General features: G+C 42.3%; 1 protein-coding gene across 6 annotated transcripts in view; it reads left to right on the top strand.

The window, feature by feature from the left end:
* TNRC6C (trinucleotide repeat containing adaptor 6C) overlaps positions 1-19,157 on the top strand; it is a 106,345-nt gene that overhangs the window by 43,459 nt on the left and 43,729 nt on the right. For 3 of the 6 annotated variants that reach the window (XM_004090482.3, XM_030828199.1, XM_030828201.1), the window contains exons 4-5: positions 1,831-4,431; positions 17,170-17,385. In XM_004090482.3, the coding sequence (XP_004090530.2) occupies positions 1,831-4,431; positions 17,170-17,385 (2,817 nt within the window). Of the gene's footprint in view, positions 1-1,830; positions 4,441-17,169; positions 17,386-19,157 lie in introns of all 6 variants that reach the window. The other 3 variants (XM_030828202.1, XM_030828200.1, XM_030828203.1) reach the window with 2 other exon arrangements.

Below are 19,157 nucleotides of genomic sequence, written 5' to 3'. Positions count from 1 at the left end.
ACATATGGAAAAGAATGCATTGGTCAGCCAGGTTGTTAACCCCCTGCTTTCTGGGTGTGGGTTGCAGTGAGTGCTGTCCTAGTCAAGAGGCAGCCTGCCTTATGGCACAACCTGTCTCTGAGGGAACCCAAACTGATGGTAAAATGAAATGTGGTAATATTTGCTGGCAACAAGCCATAATCTCTGTGTGTTAACTTGGTCTTATTTTCTGTGTTAAATGAGGAATGGCTCATTTATCTCTTTAGTTAGTTATTATATTAGATAGTTTTTAGAGTATGTGCGAAACCAAATTGTCATAAACCAGGGTTATAGAGCCAACCCCTAATATTTGGCAGTGAAAAGAACCTAGTCATTTTATAGCAGTTTCAACATTTAAAGTTTTCTGTTGCCTGTCTTCATTTTTCCTTTGTAGTTTTCACCTGGAATTACGTACCTACTTTGAAATCACCTAGAGCATAATTCTAAAATCATTACATTGCTCTTAAATCAGGCAATAAAAATCTCTTTTAGGTTGATATTAACTTTAGTATGGTCTTTCTAATGATAATTTTTTACACACTTCCTTTTTTTCCTTTAGCTCCATCAAACTTTAAAAGAGAATTTATTTGGGAAATTCATGTTTTAACTGTCCATAAGATTTTTCTTGTTAAAATAAATTTGAAGAGAACATAATTAAAGGTTCTAAAAGAGAAGAAAATATTTTATTGCAGTTTATTTGTATATTGTAGTATTTAGAGAAACTGACCAAGGATTTCTAAATCACATATGTGAGTTTGTTGTATATTTAGGTTAAATGATTTTTTTTTAACATTTCTTTTACTTTATTTCTGAGTGATACATACTTGGAATAAAGTCTGCCAAAAAGTTGATTGGAATATAAGTTTGACTGCGATGTTGGAAATATTCAAATAATTATTAAAGTCATAGGAAATAAAATGCAGATCTAAACAGGGGATTCTTTAAAAGGACCCGAAGAGTTAAATACTATAAGAAGATGGCATATAAAGTTATTCTAGGGATCTCCAAAGAAAAGGCTCTAAAGAAATAGAAAACAAGGATTCAAGGAATCTTTAGAGATCCAAAAAGATAGCACTTGTGGGGCTGAGATTCTTTTTCCTTCTTTTCCTTCTTTTTTCTTTTTTTGGTGATGTCCTTGAGCTACAGATTTTTTTTTTATTATGAATGTGCAGGAGACAGTGATAAACCAAATTGCAGATAAGGTCAGATAAAGTAGTATACAGCTCATTAAACGTTTCTAATCCTTAGTATTTTTGATAAAATAAGATAGCATTGTCTCATGTCTTTTCTCTCTTTCCTTCCATCACCACTTCCCCCACCCCAAATATTGGTTCTGTTATGATTCTGCAATGCAGTTTACAATTTTTTTCTACTAAAAGCCATGTTTCGCCTCTATAATACTGTAATCCAATTAGAGGTCTTAAAGAGAACTACAAGTTTTACTTACTGTCATTGCCAGCATTTCTCAGTCTCTGTATTTATAGGAGTTGCAAAGTCACTTATCTTTCAAAGCTGCCTTTACTACAGATGCTTTCAGAGATGCTGATGTGCTAACGTGCATTGTGAGTATTCTCCGGGGGAATAATAGTACAGTGTAGTAGTAAGAATTGATATAATTTTAAAAACATTAACGCTTTTTAAAATGGGATCTATTAAGAAGACAAATAGGTTTTTTCTTTAAGTCATTTTTTAGTGTTCGTCATTCAGATTTGAAGACTTGAAATAAAGAGCTTCCCCAAAGACTAGTTAACAGTTGATTCATTGACAAATGAGTAGAAAATCTAATTTTGAATTTTGTTTCATCTTTTTCAGATCTCAGTCATAGTGGATTGGCAGATCATTATGAAAATTCCCACTGGGGACAGCAGCCTACTTACAGAAACGAAGCCAACTGCAGCTGGGATAAAGTGATAATAGATAGGACTGACAAGGAGGCGTGGCCTTCCATCACAGGAACAGAGACTGAATCTGCCTCAGAATGTACTACAGACACTGACTCTGCCTCCAACTGTGGCTCAGAGAACAGTAGCATGGCTACAGGGAGTGCCCAAGGCAACTTCACTGGACATACCAAGAAGACAAATGGCAATAATGGCACCAATGGCGCACTCGTCCAAAGCCCTTCTAATCAGAGTGCCCTTGGAGCAGGGGGAGCGAACAGTAATGGAAGTGCGGCCAGAGTGTGGGGTGTAGCCACAGGCTCCAGCTCTGGCCTGGCTCACTGCTCTATCAGTGGTGGGGATGGAAAAATGGACACTATGATTGGAGATGGGAGAAGTCAGAATTGCTGGGGTGCTTCCAACTCCAATGGTGGCATTAATCTTAACCTTAATCCTAATGCCAACCCAGCTGCCTGGCCTGTACTTGGACATGAAGGCACCATGGCGACAGGCAACCCTTCCAGTATTTGCAGTCCAGTCAGTGCCATAGGTCAAAATATGGGCAACCAGAACGGGAACCCAACAGGCACTTTAGGTGCTTGGGGAAACTTGCTGCCGCAAGAGAGCACAGAACCACAAACGTCCACTTCTCAGAATGTGTCTTTCAGCGCACAACCTCAGAACCTTAACACTGATGGACCAAATAACACTAACCCCATGAACTCTTCACCCAACCCTATCAATGCAATGCAGACAAATGGACTGCCAAACTGGGGCATGGCTGTTGGTATGGGGGCCATCATCCCGCCCCACCTGCAAGGCCTTCCTGGTGCTAATGGATCATCAGTTTCTCAAGTCAGTGGGGGCAGTGCTGAAGGAATAAGCAATTCTGTGTGGGGACTGTCCCCAGGTAACCCTGCCACAGGAAATAGCAATTCTGGGTTCAGTCAGGGGAATGGAGACACTGTGAACTCAGCATTAAGTGCTAAACAAAACGGATCCAGCAGTGCTGTGCAAAAGGAAGGAAATGGAGGAAATGCTTGGGATTCAGGACCTCCCGCTGGTCCTGGAATACTCGCCTGGGGAAGGGGCAGCGGCAACAATGGCGTTGGTAATATCCATTCGGGAGCTTGGGGCCACCCCAGCCGAAGCACCTCTAACAGTGTGAATGGGGAATGGGGAAAGCCCCCAAACCAGCATTCCAACAGTGACATCAATGGGAAAGGATCAACAGGGTGGGAGAGTCCTGGTGTCACCATCCAGAACCCTACCGTGCAGCCTGGTGGTGAACACATGAACTCCTGGGCTAAAGCGGCATCTTCTGGAACTACAGCAAGTGAAGGAAGTAGTGATGGTTCTGGCAACCACAATGAAGGAAGCACTGGGAGGGAAGGAACGGGAGAAGGCCGAAGGCGAGATAAAGGGATTATAGACCAAGGGCACATCCAGTTGCCAAGGAATGATCTTGACCCAAGAGTTCTGTCTAATACTGGTTGGGGACAGACTCCTGTAAAGCAGAACACTGCCTGGGAATTTGAAGAATCCCCTAGGTCTGAAAGGAAAAATGACAATGGGACAGAGGCCTGGGGTTGTGCAGCTACTCAGCCTTCAAACTCAGGGGGGAAGAACGATGGGTCCATCATGAACAGTACAAATACCTCTTCAGTATCTGGGTGGGTCAACGCGCCACCTGCCGCTGTGCCAGCAAACACAGGTTGGGGAGACAGCAACAACAAAGCGCCAAGTGGCCCGGGGGTTTGGGGGGACTCGATAAGCTCTACTGCTGTTAGTACTGCTGCTGCTGCCAAGAGTGGCCATGCTTGGAGTGGGGCCGCAAATCAGGAGGACAAGTCACCCACCTGGGGTGAGCCTCCAAAGCCCAAATCCCAACACTGGGGAGATGGACAAAGATCAAATCCAACCTGGAGTGCAGGAGGGGGAGATTGGGCAGATTCATCATCTGTCCTTGGACACTTGGGGGATGGGAAAAAAAATGGATCTGGATGGGATGCTGACAGTAATAGGTCAGGGTCTGGTTGGAATGACACCACGAGATCTGGGAGCAGCGGCTGGGGCAACAGCACAAATACAAAGGCCAATCCAGGTACAAACTGGGGGGAGACTTTAAAACCTGGCCCCCAACAGAACTGGGCTAGCAAACCCCAAGACAACAATGTGAGTAACTGGGGAGGAGCTGCTTCTGTGAAACAGACAGGAACAGGGTGGATCGGGGGGCCGGTACCAGTCAAACAGAAGGACAGCAGTGAGGCAACTGGCTGGGAAGAACCCTCTCCACCGTCCATTCGCCGCAAAATGGAAATTGATGATGGTACCTCAGCTTGGGGGGACCCAAGCAACTATAACAATAAAACTGTAAACATGTGGGATAGAAACAACCCGGTCATCCAGAGCAGTACCACGACCAATACCACCACCACCACCACTACCACGAGCAACACCACACACAGGGTCGAGACGCCGCCACCGCACCAGGCCAGTACTCAGCTGAATCGATCACCGTTGCTTGGTCCAGGTAGGAAAGGTATTTCATGTTTCTTTACAAGTAAAAAAAAAAAAAAAAAAAAAAGCCTATTCTCATTATATATTCATGAGTACTCCGAGTATTGTTTTTTATAACAAATAGCATTAAAATAATTTAAGTTCCCTATCACCCTGCAATATTGTATCTAAAGATTATCCAATGAGAGCAAAGCAGGATCCTCTGGTGGTTTTCTATTCAAGAAAAAAATATATTAAGCACACTCAGTAGAACATCAAGCGAATGTTTTGGTGGTGGCGGTGGTGGCCTGGGGTGGAGACGATGGATTTGAAAGCAACGACAGTGCATGATTCCAAGGTTTCGTAACCATTTGGATGCAGGAGGAAAGAAGATAGGATAGACATGGTTCAGAACTTAGGCAAGTTGGCAGATGACTGTTGTCAGTTCACTGACATGCCCATGAGCACAGCAGGAGGCACAGAGCTCCATGTGTCCAGTGAGGACAATAAAAGGTCCCAGATATGGAAGACCAGTTCTCAGCCAGAGGGGCACGGTCCAGAGTAGAGAGATTTTAAGGTGTCAAAGTCATGAGCATGTTTCAGAGCTGTTAGAAAGGAAAAAGTGGAGATGAGAATGAATGAAGAGGGAAGAGATCCCTGCGTCGAGCAGGACAAGGGCACTTCATCCATCTCGTGAAGCAAGGAGCAGGAAGGAGCGCTGCACAGGTGGCCACCTTCTGGGGTTCTTTTCTCTCTGGGAGTGTGGATACTAGCCCAGAGTGGAGGAGGGCTGGCTAGGAGCAGCAGCATGAGTAGAGGGGGAGCATGCATTAGCCCATGTGGAGGACAGGAACAGAGAACTGACTTGACTGGGGCCCCTGGAGGTTTGCTGGGCAATGTCAGGGCCCGGAGATCACCATACACAGTGAATTTATTGGGACCTGCCATGTACTAGGCTGTGCTCTAGTAGCTGGGGAAACTGCAGGGAGCAAAACAGTCAAAACCCTGCCATGGTGGGGTCTAGATCTAGCGAGGGTGGCAAACAACACATGAATTAAAGTATAGACATAGTGTTGGGCAGTGATGGTGCAGGGAGGAAACAGTAAGCCCAGAAGGTCTGCACGCGGGGAGCCAGTGGAGTTGGGAAATCACCATCTTGTGTAGGGCAGCCTGGCCATTTGGGCACCTTTTTGGTTTTTGTCATAAGCGTTCAACAGGAGAATGTCCTGCTTGCTGCATTAATTCAATTATGACTGCCCTACAGGACCTCCCCTGGCCCACCAGCTGGGCCCTCCAGCCTCCTCGTAGACTCCTTGGTGGTTCACTTGTACCTCTCTGAGGCTGCCACATCAGGAGTCCTTTATGGATCCTCAAGACAGTTTTAGCCTCCAGCTAAGACATCAGTGTCACTAAACCAGAGGTCAAAAATCAGTGGTCCATTGGCTGCACCTAGTCCCACAAATGTGCCTTTTTGGCCCACATTTTTTCTGTGAATTGGCATTTTTTTAATGCAAATGTTTTATATTAAATTCCAGATTTCTGGCTTCCTTTGGAAACCTGAAAAGTCTGACACTGGATTCACATGGCAGCAGTCAGTCAGAGCCACTTGCCTTCATAAGGGCCTGTGCATTCTCTCCATACCGTGTCACGTTGCCCCCCGACCCCTGACGGTTCCCAGCACTGAGGCTTTTGATCAGTAGCCATTGAGCATCATCAAGCTTGTGCTGCTGTTCTTACACTGGGCCTGTTTACGTTAACTGACTGGTTCCTTGGAGTACTTGAATTTGTGATTCCAATTTTTTACTAATATATGACTAATATTTCTAGGCCCTTACATTTTATAAAGTACTTGGGGGGATAAGGAGAAGCAGGAAGAAGGAAAATGAAGGGATTTGAAAAATAAGATTAGGTCGGGCGTGGTGGCTCATGCCTGTAATCCCAGTACTTTGGGAGGCCAAGGCGGGCAGATCATCTGAGGTCAGGAGTTCGAGACCAGCCTGACCAACAAGGTGAAACCCCGTCTCTACTAAAAATACAAAATTAGCCGGGCATGGTGGCGCATGTCTCTAATCCCAGCTACTCAGGAGGTGGAGACAGGAGAATCGTTTGAACCTGGGAGGTGGAGATTGCAGTGAGCTGAAATGGGGCCATTGCACTCCAGCCTGGGCGACTGAGGGAAACTCTGTCTCACAAAAAAAAAAAAAAAAAAAAAGAAAAGAAAAAGAAGATTATTCTTAAGTAAGGAATAGTCTAGTGGGACAGGCTAGTAATATCAAATTTAATAGAGTTTAATTAGCATTATAGTAAAGGTATGCAAAAAGTGATCTGAGAGCCCCCACCTGTAATCCCAGCTACTTGGGAGGCTGAGGTGGAAGGATGGCTTGAAGCCACGAGTTCAAAGCCTGCCTGGGCAACATAATGAGACCCCATTTCTTTAAACAAAAAAGCTCCAGGAACAGAATTAATACAGTCATGCATCGCTTAACAATGGTGATACATTCTATGAAATGTGTCATCAGACAATTTCAGCATTGTATTAACATTATAAAGTATAGTTACATAAACCTAGATGGCATAGTCTCCTACTCACCTAGGCTATATGGTACAGCCTGTTGCTCCTAGGCTACAAACCTGCACAGTGTATTACTGTACTGAATACTGTAGGCAGTTGTAGGACTATGGTAAGTATTTATATATCTAAACATGAAAAGGGGACATTAAAATATGGTATAAAATATTAAAAATGGTGCACCTGTATAGGGCACTTACCATGAGTGGAGCTTGCAGGACTGGAAGTGGCTGTGGGTGAGTCAGTGAGTTAGTGGTGAGTGAATGTGAAGGCTTGGGACACTACTGCAGACTACGCACAGCACTGCAGACTACTGTACACTACTGGAGACTACTGCAGAGTACTGTACACTACTGTACACCACTGCAGACTACTGTACACGACTGCAGACTACTGTACACCACTGCAAAGTAGAGTTCAGCACTGCACACCACTGCAGAGTATTGCACACCACTGGAGACCACTGCGCACCACTGCAGACTACTGCAGACTACTGTACACTACTATACACCACTGCAGACTACTGTAGACTACTGTACACCACTGCAGATTACTGTAGATTACTGTACACCACTGCAGACTACTGCGCACCTCTGCAGACTACTGTAGACTTGGTGAACACTGTACACTTAGCCCACACTACATTTATTAAAAGATTAAAAGATACTTTTCTTTCTTCAGTAACACTTAGCTTAAAACACACATTGTACAGCTTTACAAAAGTATTTTTTATATTCTTATTCTATGAGCTGTTTTTTGTACCTTTTAAACTTTTTTGTTAACTAAGACACAAACGCACACGTTAGCCTAGGCCTACACAGGGCTGGGATCTTCAATATCACTGTTGTCCACCTCCACACGTTGTCCCATTGGAGATCCAACAACAGGAAGTACGGTAAAGACATAAACTGGTAACATAGTCTTTAATTAGCATCATCAGTTGTGTGTGCTAGACCTTGCTGTGACTGGCCACGCAGTAGGTTTGTTTACACGAGCATCACCACAAACACATGGGGAATGCATTCCGCTACATTGTGATGGGTACAGCGTCACTAGGTGATGGGAATTTTTCAGCTCCATTATATATAATCTTAGGGGACCATTGTCCTGTATGCAGTCAGTTGACCAAAACGTCATTATGCAGCCCATGACTATTTTAAATTGGCTTGCATGCCCCATCCACCCTTAGTGGATAGTCCCAATTTGAGTGCCAACTCATGGAAGAGCTCAAGCTACAGAGGGCCCTGCGCCTGGCACTGGAGTCTTGCAATAAATGTGGTCTGGCCATGGTTGGCAGTCACGTATGGAGCATTTTTATGGATCATCTCGTTGAGTTTTTACAGCTCCTTGGGCCTCATTTTACAAATGAGACCTAGGAGATTAAGTAGCTCTCCAAGGGTACATATGTGGGAGGGAGATGGTGAAGTCTCAGGTGTGTAATGTATACCATGACCTGCTGACATTTCTAAAATATTACATCCATGACACCCTACAGAGGTTAGAACCACATTGCATTTGTTGGGGGATCTCTCCCCTTTGATACGTTATCCTTAGAAACTTTTTCTTTTAGAGACAGAGTCTTGCTGTGTTGCCCAGGCTGGTCTCAAACTCCTGGCCTCAAGCCATCCTCTCACTTTGGCCTCCCAAAGTGTTGGGATCATAGGTGTGAGCCACTATGCCTGGCCAGAAACTACTTTTGTTTTTTTCTTGAGGCAGAGTCTCACTCTATTGCCTGGGCTAGAGTGCAGTGACACGATCTCGTCTCACTGCAACCTCTATCTCCCGGGTTCAAGCGATTCTCCTGCCTCAGCCTCCCAAGTAGCTGGGATTACAGGCGAGCACCACCATGCCTGGCTAATTTTTGTATTTTTAGTAGAGATGGGGTTTCACCATGTTGGCCAGGCTGGTCTGGAACTCCTGACCTCAAGTGATCTGCCCGCCTCGGCCTCCCAAAGTGCTGGGATTACAGTCTTGAACCACCGTGGCCGGCCCAGAAACTACTTTTTTTTTTTTTTTTTTTTTTTTTGAGACAGAGTCTTGCTCTGTAGCCCAGGCTAGAGTGCAGTGACGCGATCTCAGCTCACTGCAAGCTCCACCTCCCAGGTTCACGCCATTCTCCTGCCTCAGCTTCCCGAGTAGCCAGGACTACAGGTGCCCGCCACCATGCTCGGCTAATTTTTTTTTGTATTTTTAGTAGAGACGGGATTTCACCTGTTAGCCAGGATGGTCTGGATCTCCTGACCTGGTGATCAGCCAGCCTCGACCCTGCAAAGTGCTGGGATTACAGGCGTGAGCCACCGCGCCTGGCCCAGAAACTACTTTTAACTCGTTTTTAGTAGCCAAAACATGGGAGCTTCACTCTGAGAAAGGCATTCTTGTTCAGTTAAAAGGGCCAAAATACTGCTCTTTTATATGAAAAATATTTATAGATTTTTTTTAACAAATTGCACGTAGTATCACCAAATATAAAGAAGAAAAATGTGCTGTAACTGCTACACCGTAACAGAGTGTTTCTGTACTCTATTCTCCCCTGCGACTCTTGCAGTCTGTGCACGCGTGTGCTCTTTGTAGTTGTAGCACTATTATAGGAGCAGTCGCAAATCTAGTTTACCAATTAACAGAGACAAATAAAAAGTTACACAAATTTTTTTCCATGTGGAAGTGCGCTCACATGCTGAAAGTATGTTAAGTTTAGTATATTGCACAACATATGGGGTTATTTGTTCATTTTTTTCATTTATAACATTAATCTCTTTTTCTACCACTGGCGTAAAGTGGCTACACTGAGTATTATTCCTGCCCTGTATTACCTGTGATGTTCAACTCTCAGACATGAACCAAGCCTTCTTTTGCAGTGAGAGCAAAGTTCATCACCCTTAAGAATTACAAGTAATCATAGCCTTTCACTCTCCAAACTTGTTAGACCAAGCTATTATTCAAGCATGTAGAAGTAACAGTTCCACACCAGTTCCCTTCATAGAGGTGACAGCATGCAGGAGTGGCATTACCCCCGATGGCAGCCCCTTGCCCTCCTCTCTGGGAACTGTGCCATCTGGGCAGTCAGGGTCAGCAAGGGCAGCAGCAGTCTCAGCACCCGCTGGGCCGTGCTGCCTACTGGCTTGAATGCCCGCGCAGCTTTCCATAGCTACTGGGATTCCCAGACAAAAGCCTTCCCCTTGTGACTACTTCATGAAGTTTCTGCTATTTTTAAAGTTGGTGTTTTTAGGTTTTATACAGTTTTGCTATTGACCTATGCTGAATTTATAGACTTTTCACTTATGTCGGAGTTTGAGTTTTAAGTTGTTGATCATTACCACTTAAGGGTATTGATCTCTCCTATCTTATAAAATAGGATTTCTGAATTACATTTTTTGTGTGTTGTTTTAAAGGAGCGAATGCTACGGTACAATCATTTTTGTCCTATGCTTGTTGATATCAATTAGTTTTCTGTGAGCCTGAGGAAAACTGATAGTATTTTAGGAAATGCAGTATAGCTTCCTAAACTGGATTGTCTGGACCTGGTTCAGGTTCATTCTGGAGATAAAACAACAGTATTAGTCCAGAGAAATATCCCTGTGCCTGTCTTTTTATCAGAAATTGTAGGCTGCCTGAGAAGGGCTCCAGAGGCCGCACTTGACACAGGATGTGAAGTTGTCTACACTGGCTCGCACACATCCTCCTCCTCGAACATTGCCTCAATTACTCAGTCTCTGGTGCGAGCCAGAATTGCAGGACCTGCTACCTTGTGCTCTGCTGTGCATACGAAGCTATTAAGTCGTCATAAAATCAGTCTGCTGTTTTAGCAGTTAGTGGGACGTGGCAGAAAGGAGAAAGTGCAAACATAGCATTTATGTGTGTTCTAAGGGAATGAAAGCAGATCCCAAAAATACTCAGCAACATGGTTACCTCGCATACTCAGACATAAATATTCTGGGACACTTAAAAACCAACTTGCAGACACACAAGAGAACATTGAATATTAATTAATAAAACCATTGAGTGAGTAACGGAGCCTCATAGTTGGCTCTGAATCTAACAATGAGATTGAAGAAGAACTTCCAGGGATTTCATCTCTGAACTCAAATTTCACTGAAATGTAGATAATTTTAGAGTTAAATATGAAGGCCATTATACAGCTGATCCAAGCTAAACCAGCAGCAGTGGGGTAGTGACATCTTACTGTGTCTTCCAACAATGGCTAGAAGTAAAATATCATTACATATGCCAACCAGAAAACTGGCAGGGAGTATACTGCTAATACTGATCTTAGTCTAGAATTTGTTGTGTTCATTTTGGTGCCTATTTGCAGCTCTTCAGAGATGTATCTCAGCCATAGCAGGTATTCAGCTGTGCTGGTGGTGACCACTGTGGGCTCCTACTAGTCGGCAAAGGCTCTAGCCAGAGGCACACTTTACTTTGCATGTGGGTACTTAATCTGGTGATATTTGCTTTAAAACTTAGTTTTCTGAAACAATTATCATCTTATAAAATATAAAAGCAGAGGTTGTGTGCATTAATCATGGAAGAGGCATATCTCCAATTCACTAAACTAAAACTTGGAAAAAATTAGATTTAGGAAGCTTCTACCTACGAAGATGAGACGTGTATTGTTTCTATAAGTCTCATTAGCAGCAGAAGCCAGAGAGCAGTGGCCTTCCTTCCAGACTCCTGTCCTAGGAAGTTTATCATTCTTTAGTATAAAAACTACACCAAAAGACAGTCACCTGCAGATGGAATGAATCAGCAAGATCCTGTTACAGCTCAGCTGTTTTCACATAACTTCAGAAATAGATCCCATTGACCTCTCCAGCCAGAAGTAATTCTATTTTAAGCACTATGCAGTAGTTACTAAAAGAGGAGTGATCTGAGTGATCTATGCTTTTTGTGGATGTGGGATTTTTCTTGGGTTTAGATTTGGCTGGGTTGTTTTTGCTTTCCTGTGTTTCAGGGGTTTGGTAAGTGGGGCTGGACTTGAGCAAGGATTGGGGAGTTGGGAGCCTGCTATGGAAGTAGGAAGAGATGCTTCTCAGTGCAAGTCCATGGTGTGAGACACGTGAACCCCACATGCAAAGGCCTTAGCCTTAGGTACCTTCAATTCAAAATATATAAATGATGAAGACAGTTGAAAATACAGTGTGAGGCCGGACACAGTGACTCACGCCTGTAATCCCAGCACTTTGGGAGGCTGAGCCAGGTGCGTGGCTTGAACCCAGGAGTTTGAGAACAGCCTGGGCAACCTGGTGAGACCCACGTCTCTACAAAAAATACAAAAATTAGCTGGGCATAGTGGCACGCGCCTCTAGTCCCAGCTACTCAGGAGGCTGAGGCAGGAGGATCACCTGAGCCCAGGGAGGTGAAGGCTGCAGTGAGCTGTGGTTGCACCACCACACTCCAGCCTGGACAACAGGAGACCCTGTCTAAAAAAAAAAAGAAGAAGAAGAAGAAAAAGAAAATATAGTGTGCCCCCCTGCCCCCGATAGCAGTAGGAAAGAGTTAGCACGTTAAAATCTGTATTAGTATCGTGAAATCAAAACTAAATAAGATGATTTTCCTTTTCTAATACTTCACATGATGACTCAATAAGGCAGGCAGAAGAAGCTGTTCTAAGGGAAGTTACTGTGCAGCTCGAGGCCCATGGTCAGCTTCTAGAAAGGACCCTGAATCTGTAGCCCTCAAATAGAGTCCCCTGAATTTGGAATGGAAGTGTAAAATGCCCACCACAAAGGCTTTCAGAAAAGTAGGATACTTTGCCATCTGACTATACTCTTGTATAATGAGCAAACTCTTCTATATAAAGTTTCACTGTATAAAGACCCATCTTGATTTCAGATAAGAAAGTTTTCTATCTTGCAGCTATCAATTCTGCTCTATTCCTCCATAAGCAAGTACCCAACCAGCCATCATAGTAAATTTACATTAAGTTTAAAGGCCGTTGGTATGAGTAAAAAATCTCATCTCATTAATATTTAGGTCAGCACCTTAAAAAGCCAAGCATATAGCAAGCATTCAATAAATGCCTGATCGATTGCATTTTTAATCCTTTATCTTTTTTTTTGTTTTTTTTTTTTTGAGACAGTCTTAACTGTCGCACTGTCGCCCAGGCTGGAATGCAGTGGCGCGATCTCAGCTCACTGCAACCTCCGCCTCCCAAGGTCAAGCAATTCTCGTGCCTCAGCCTCCTGAGTCGCAGGTACTACAGGTGTGTGCCACCATGTTGGCCAGGCTGGTCTCGAACTCCTGGCCTCAAGTGATCCACCTCAAGTGAGCCACCATGCCTGGCCTAGTCCTTTATCATATACTCTTAATTAATTACAATTGGCCACTTTTTAACTAAACCTTTTCTCCCAAAAAGGACTGCCCATCACACTTACAAAGCTATGTAATTGGCATCTGTGGAACAAGCTAGAATTAATTTCTTATTTCATAGAGGAAAGAATTTCATCCACTGACTTAATTATCTGTAGTGCTTAAGATGTGATGTGCTTAACAATGTTCAGTGAGAGAAAGATTCTCTGTTTCTTGGTCCTATTTCTTGGCCTCTTCTCTGTCTGCTGCTCATTTTTATACCCAGCTTCCAGGTGCACGCTATGTTTTCTCCATTCTGAAGGAAAGATGAAGAATGTGTATTTTAAAATTGAACGAAAACTACATATCCTGCCTGGGTTTTATTATCCCCATCTCTGTTTGTTAATTTGAAGAAATCGAAGGGAGGTAACGATTCTAAGACCCCATAGTACAGAAATATTCTGCAAAAAGCAGTAGTATTTGAAGGATCATTTTTAAAAGTTTAATATCAGTATTTTAAATGTAAGAAATTTGTTCTACCTCATCAATTCTAACTTTAAAAGAATCCCTATAAATTATTAACAAAAAGATACCAAATTCACTCTGATGATAAAAACTTAACAGTGGAGATTATTTTAATTCTATGTACTTAAAATCATTTTCTGTGTGCTGAAAATACTTGTTTTCGTCAAAATCTTCTATTGCATTTCAGTTTTTAGCATCTCTTCTAGAACCTTTAGAGTGTCAGATGGTACATCCTAGTGTTTCTGTTAGGATGGCATTGTAGGTAAATTATAGTCTTGCCAGATTCAACTGAAAATGAAAATACTGGGCCAGGTGTGGTGCGCTATGATCACACTGAAGAATAGCCACTGCACTTCAGCCTAGGCAACATAACAAGACCCTATCTCTTAAATAAATATAAAAATGGAAATACTTGGTTTTTTAATTTTTGAGTAAGCAAGTGTTCTTCCATTTCTAAGATTTTGAAGCGTGATGCTTGCAAGTCGTTTGCCTTCTCCATGAAAATACTCACTAGACATTTCTGCTGCCTTTAAGAGGAATTTAAAATTCTTTATAAAAATCAATGAACTATGTTTACCACAATCTTAGCTTTGACTTAATTAAATAATTTGTAATACATATTGCCTCCTCAAAGAGAGGGAGGTCTAGAGATGATAAACCAATTCTAGGTGAGTTAATTATTTATTTACCTACAGTAAATTAGTATTTTTATAGCTAATTGGTCTTACATAAGTTATTTTAGCTTCCCAAAACCTTGATAATTTGTATTAGCTATGTTAACGTCTCTGATTTAGTTTTGTCCTTTCAATTTGTAAAACTACCTCTCCCAATATATACTATTGTCTTTTGTGTAATGAAAGGAATATTATAGCTGGCAATTGCCAGCGATAACTGGTTAGGGCTAACTCCCCTGTTATTGGTAACTATTTGCATAATATATTCCTTAGCATAGAGCTTGTAATTTAAAATGATTTCTAGGTTGCGTGTCCTTTTGTTATTAATCATTATTACTGCATTTTCTTAGAATAAAGAGTATCAAGGGAACTGATTCCATGCTATTTTTAGTCAGAAAATTAATACATTTCATAATTGATATTGTAATATCCATGTTGAGGCCAAACAATGTAAAATTGATGGTTAACTATTTGCATTTTATACTGTAAGTTTTTCTCTTGCACACAGTCACATGCTTTCTACAGTTATGACTTAAAATATTTACATTTCTGTCTCTGAGCAAAATGTATCTATATGAAAATTACAACTGATACAAGCTGTCAACTTATCAACAGTGTCAGGTGAGCTTATGGCAGAAGCAAAAGATTAGAATTTGAGTTTATTTGGAAAAATAAAATTGGCCTATGCAATATAAAATGTTTTTTGTACTGAAGTGTGAAGGGCGTAGGGAAATCCTTCTAATTGCCTGGTTTCATAACCTCTTCTGTGCCTTTAGATAATGCAGTTGGCCCTTGAACAGTTTGGGATTAGGGTTACCAAAAGTATAACTTAGGACTTCCCAAAAACTTAACTACTTGACCAGAAGCCTTATTGATAGCAGTCAATTAACACATACTTTTTATGTCTTCAGAGTTTTATACAATAAGATAAGCTAGAGAACAGAAGACATTATTAAGAAAATTGTAAAGGCTGGGTGCGGTAGCTCACGCCTGTAATCCCAGCACTTTGGGGGGCCGAAGTGGGGGGATGACTTGAGGTCAGGAGTTTGAGACCAGCCTGGCCAACATGGTGAAACCCCGTCCTTAGTAAAAATTCAAAAATTAGCCGGGCATGTTGTTGCATGCCTGTAGTGCCAGCTACTCGGGAGACTGAGGCATGAGAACCCCTTAACCCGGGAGGCGGTGGTTGCAGCGAGCCACAATTGTGGTACTGCACTCCAGCCTGGGCAACAGAGCAAGACTCTCCAAAAAATATACATATAAAATACATATTTTTTAATTGTAAGGAGAAAGTATATTTACTATTCATTAAGTGGAAGTGGATCATCATAAAGGTCTTCATCCTCATCATCTTCATGTTGAGGAGGAGGCTGAGGAGGAAGGGGAGGGCTTGGTCTTGCTATCTCTGGGGTGGTGGAGGTGGAAGAAAATTTGTGTATAAATGGATCACTGAAGTTCACACTCGTGTTGTCAAGGGTCACCTGTGATACCACAGGCTCCTATATGCATCTCTAACCTGTTTCCACAAGGGACCAATTTCTGAGGATGCTGTTGCAACAGGACTTGGCAAAGGAATGAAAGGGTTCCTGAAAAACCCTCCCAGAGTACCTGTAGGAACTACTCTGATCCATAATTCAACTCTCTTCTGCCTTCTAAGACAGATACCTCAGATCTCTCTCAGCTTGTGGGTGGTACCATGGGAACTACCTGCATTTTCCAGTTATGACTTTACCTTTATGTTTTTAATCTGCCATCTTCTCATTTCTTTGCCCAGATAAGGTGATCTGTGTCTATGATGGTCAAAAGATAAACAAGAATAATATTTCACTATATATTTGCAACTCACAAATTTTTCTTAGAATGATTTCTTTTTTGTCATTACATATAATACAAGATGTAAACAAGCTATTTAACCATAGTTTTAAACTATTCTTTTAAACCCTACTGTGTTGCAGATGCTGACAATTGAATAGGCTTTAATGTTTAATGGACTTTTAAAGTTGTAAATAGGTAGAGGTCAGGAGTTAGAAAATGGCAATTTTTTATTTTTTCATTTTTTGAGACAGATTCTTGCTCTGTCGCCCAGGCTGGAGTGCAGTGGCACAATCTTGGCTCACTGCAACCTCTGCCTCCTGGGTTACCAAAGTATAACTTAGGACTTTGCAAAACTTAACTACTTGGTTCCCGGGTTCAAGAGATTCTCCTGCCTCAGCCTCCCCAGTAGCTCGGATTACAAGTGCACGCCACCACACCCAGCTAAATTTTTGTATTTTTAGTATTGACAGGGTTTCACCATGTTGGCCAGGCTGGTCTCGAACTCCTAACCTTAAGTAATCCACCCGACTCCCAAAGTGCTGGAATTAGAGGCATGAGCCACCGCATCTGACCAGTTTTAAGAAGCTAAACAAGCCATGTGCAGTGACACACCCCAGTAGTCCCAGCTACTCAGGAGGATTGAGTGAGCCCAGGAGTTGAGGCCAGCCTGGGCAACACAGCGAGTCCACATCTCTAAACAAAAATAAATGAATAAAAATTTTAAAATACAAAGCTAAACAAATCTGATTACATGTAATACATCTGCCTCCTTTAAGTTTTCTACTAAAGGCTATTCTAAGGATAGATTATCTTGAAATTATTTTGAAATTGAAAACTGAATTATATTTTTACTTTTCTCTGATGCACTTGCATTATTTTCTCTACCCCTTGGAACCTTTTTCAGTTTCATCAGGCTGGGGAGAAATGCCTAATGTTCACTCAAAGACTGAAAACTCTTGGGGAGAACCATCCTCCCCTTCTGCCCTGGTGGATAATGGCACAGCAGCATGGGGGAAGCCACCCAGCAGTGGCAGCGGGTGGGGAGACCACCCTGCCGAGCCGCCAGTGGCATTTGGAAGAGCTGGCGCACCTGTTGCTGCCTCAGCCCTGTGCAAACCAGGTAAGCCTAGCATCCTGCTTGCCCTGATCTGGCAATTTGGAAATGACTCAAAGTATTGAATTTTAAAGGTTAGAGTTTTAGGATACTTTCCTCATTATATTTACAATTTAACTACAAACCAAGAATCTTGGCCAAGCACAGTGCCTCACACCTATAATCTCAGCACTTTGGGAGGCCAGGGCAGGAGGATCGCTTGAGCCCAGGAGTTTGAGACCAGCCTGGGCAGCATAGTGAGACCTTGTCACTACAAAAAAAAATTGAAAAATTAGCCAGGCATGGTGGCACATACCTGTAATCCCAGCTATTCGGGAGGCTATGGTGGGAGAATTGCTTGAGCCCGGAGGTTAAGACTGCAGTGAGCCATGATTGTACCACTGCATCCAGCCTGGGCAATAGAGCAAGACCCCATCTCTTAAAAAAGGAAAAAAAAAAAGCCAAGATTATAAAATATTTGCCATGCCTGATACATGAACACGAAGGAGCTTTTAAGAGATGTCCATACCCTCCTTTTATAATAATACAAATAAATGGAAGAGTCAAAGCAACCCAGCATGTTATGTTTGATTCTCCTGGTAATACCTACACTACTTCAGCAGTATTCTTGTACCTGCCACATTAAGTAATTTAAACCTGCTATTTCACTGAGCAAGATAGATAAAGCATGTCATCTTCTTGAGATTAGTTTTTGAAAATATGTATTGCCTCACAGCAGCCTAACGCATCTTGCCGTATTGCCCTGCTTTCATCTTGTCAACAGAATTCCACTGTGGGTGGAATTTGCCATGTTTGTTTTCAAGTTGTTTATGCCTAAACAACTTGAAAAAATTTAAAAAATGGTACATTTTCCTCCCATTTTCTGAAAGTGTAGCAAATATGCAGGTAATAAGTATCCTTATAAATGTCCAGATTATGTATACCTAGTGGAATTCTTATATGGGTGTTTTGCAATGTGATATTTGTAATATTAACATGAGTATAAGATTACTGATTTAAATCTGATAGTAAAATTAATTCTGGCTGGGCATGGTAGCTCACTCTTGTAATCTCAGCACTTTGGGAGGCCGAGGTGGGTGGACCACCTGAAGTCAGGAGTTCGAAACCAGCCTGGCCAACAAGGTGAAACCCCATCTCTACTAAAAATGCAAAAATTAGCCGGACATAGTGATGAGCGCCTCTAATCCCAGCTACTCAGGAGGCTGAGGCAGGAGAATCGCTTGAACCCACGAGGCAGAGGTTGCAGTGAGCCAAGATCAGGCCACTGCACTCTAGCCTGGGAGAGAGAGACGCCATCTCAAAAAAAAAAAAAATTTGTTGTTCACATAACTACAGAAGCTTCATCTGTTCTTTGGACATTATTATATGTCCTAGATCTTAAAATGCAACTTTGTTGGTTTTGTATTTTTTTGTTTGTTTGTTTTGTTTTTTTTTTTTTGTTTTGCTAATACTCGATAGTATGTTCCATATAGCCACCACTCTGTTCAAAGTATTGCATTTATGTTACTTTTTGTTACAAACCTAAAGGATAAAGGAATTTCTGAGTATTTAGATTCATGTGCCATTTTGAGGCAGTGTATTCTATTTTGAGAATTTGTCCTTGGAGGCACAGTTATGTGCCTATTCTATATGTTTATCAGCCTTATATCTTCATTAAAGACCCAGCTAACTGCTATTACCTAGTCTTTGCTGTTCTTCACATTCTTCCAAGAAGTGAAAATTTGGGGTAATTTTGATACTGAAAATCACTTTGTATTTTAAGATAGGAGAAAAACACA

This window comes from Nomascus leucogenys, chromosome 14, assembly GCF_006542625.1.
Source record: "Nomascus leucogenys isolate Asia chromosome 14, Asia_NLE_v1, whole genome shotgun sequence".
NCBI lineage: Eukaryota > Metazoa > Chordata > Mammalia > Primates > Hylobatidae > Nomascus > Nomascus leucogenys.
This window is presented reverse-complemented; position numbering and strand designations above follow the sequence as displayed.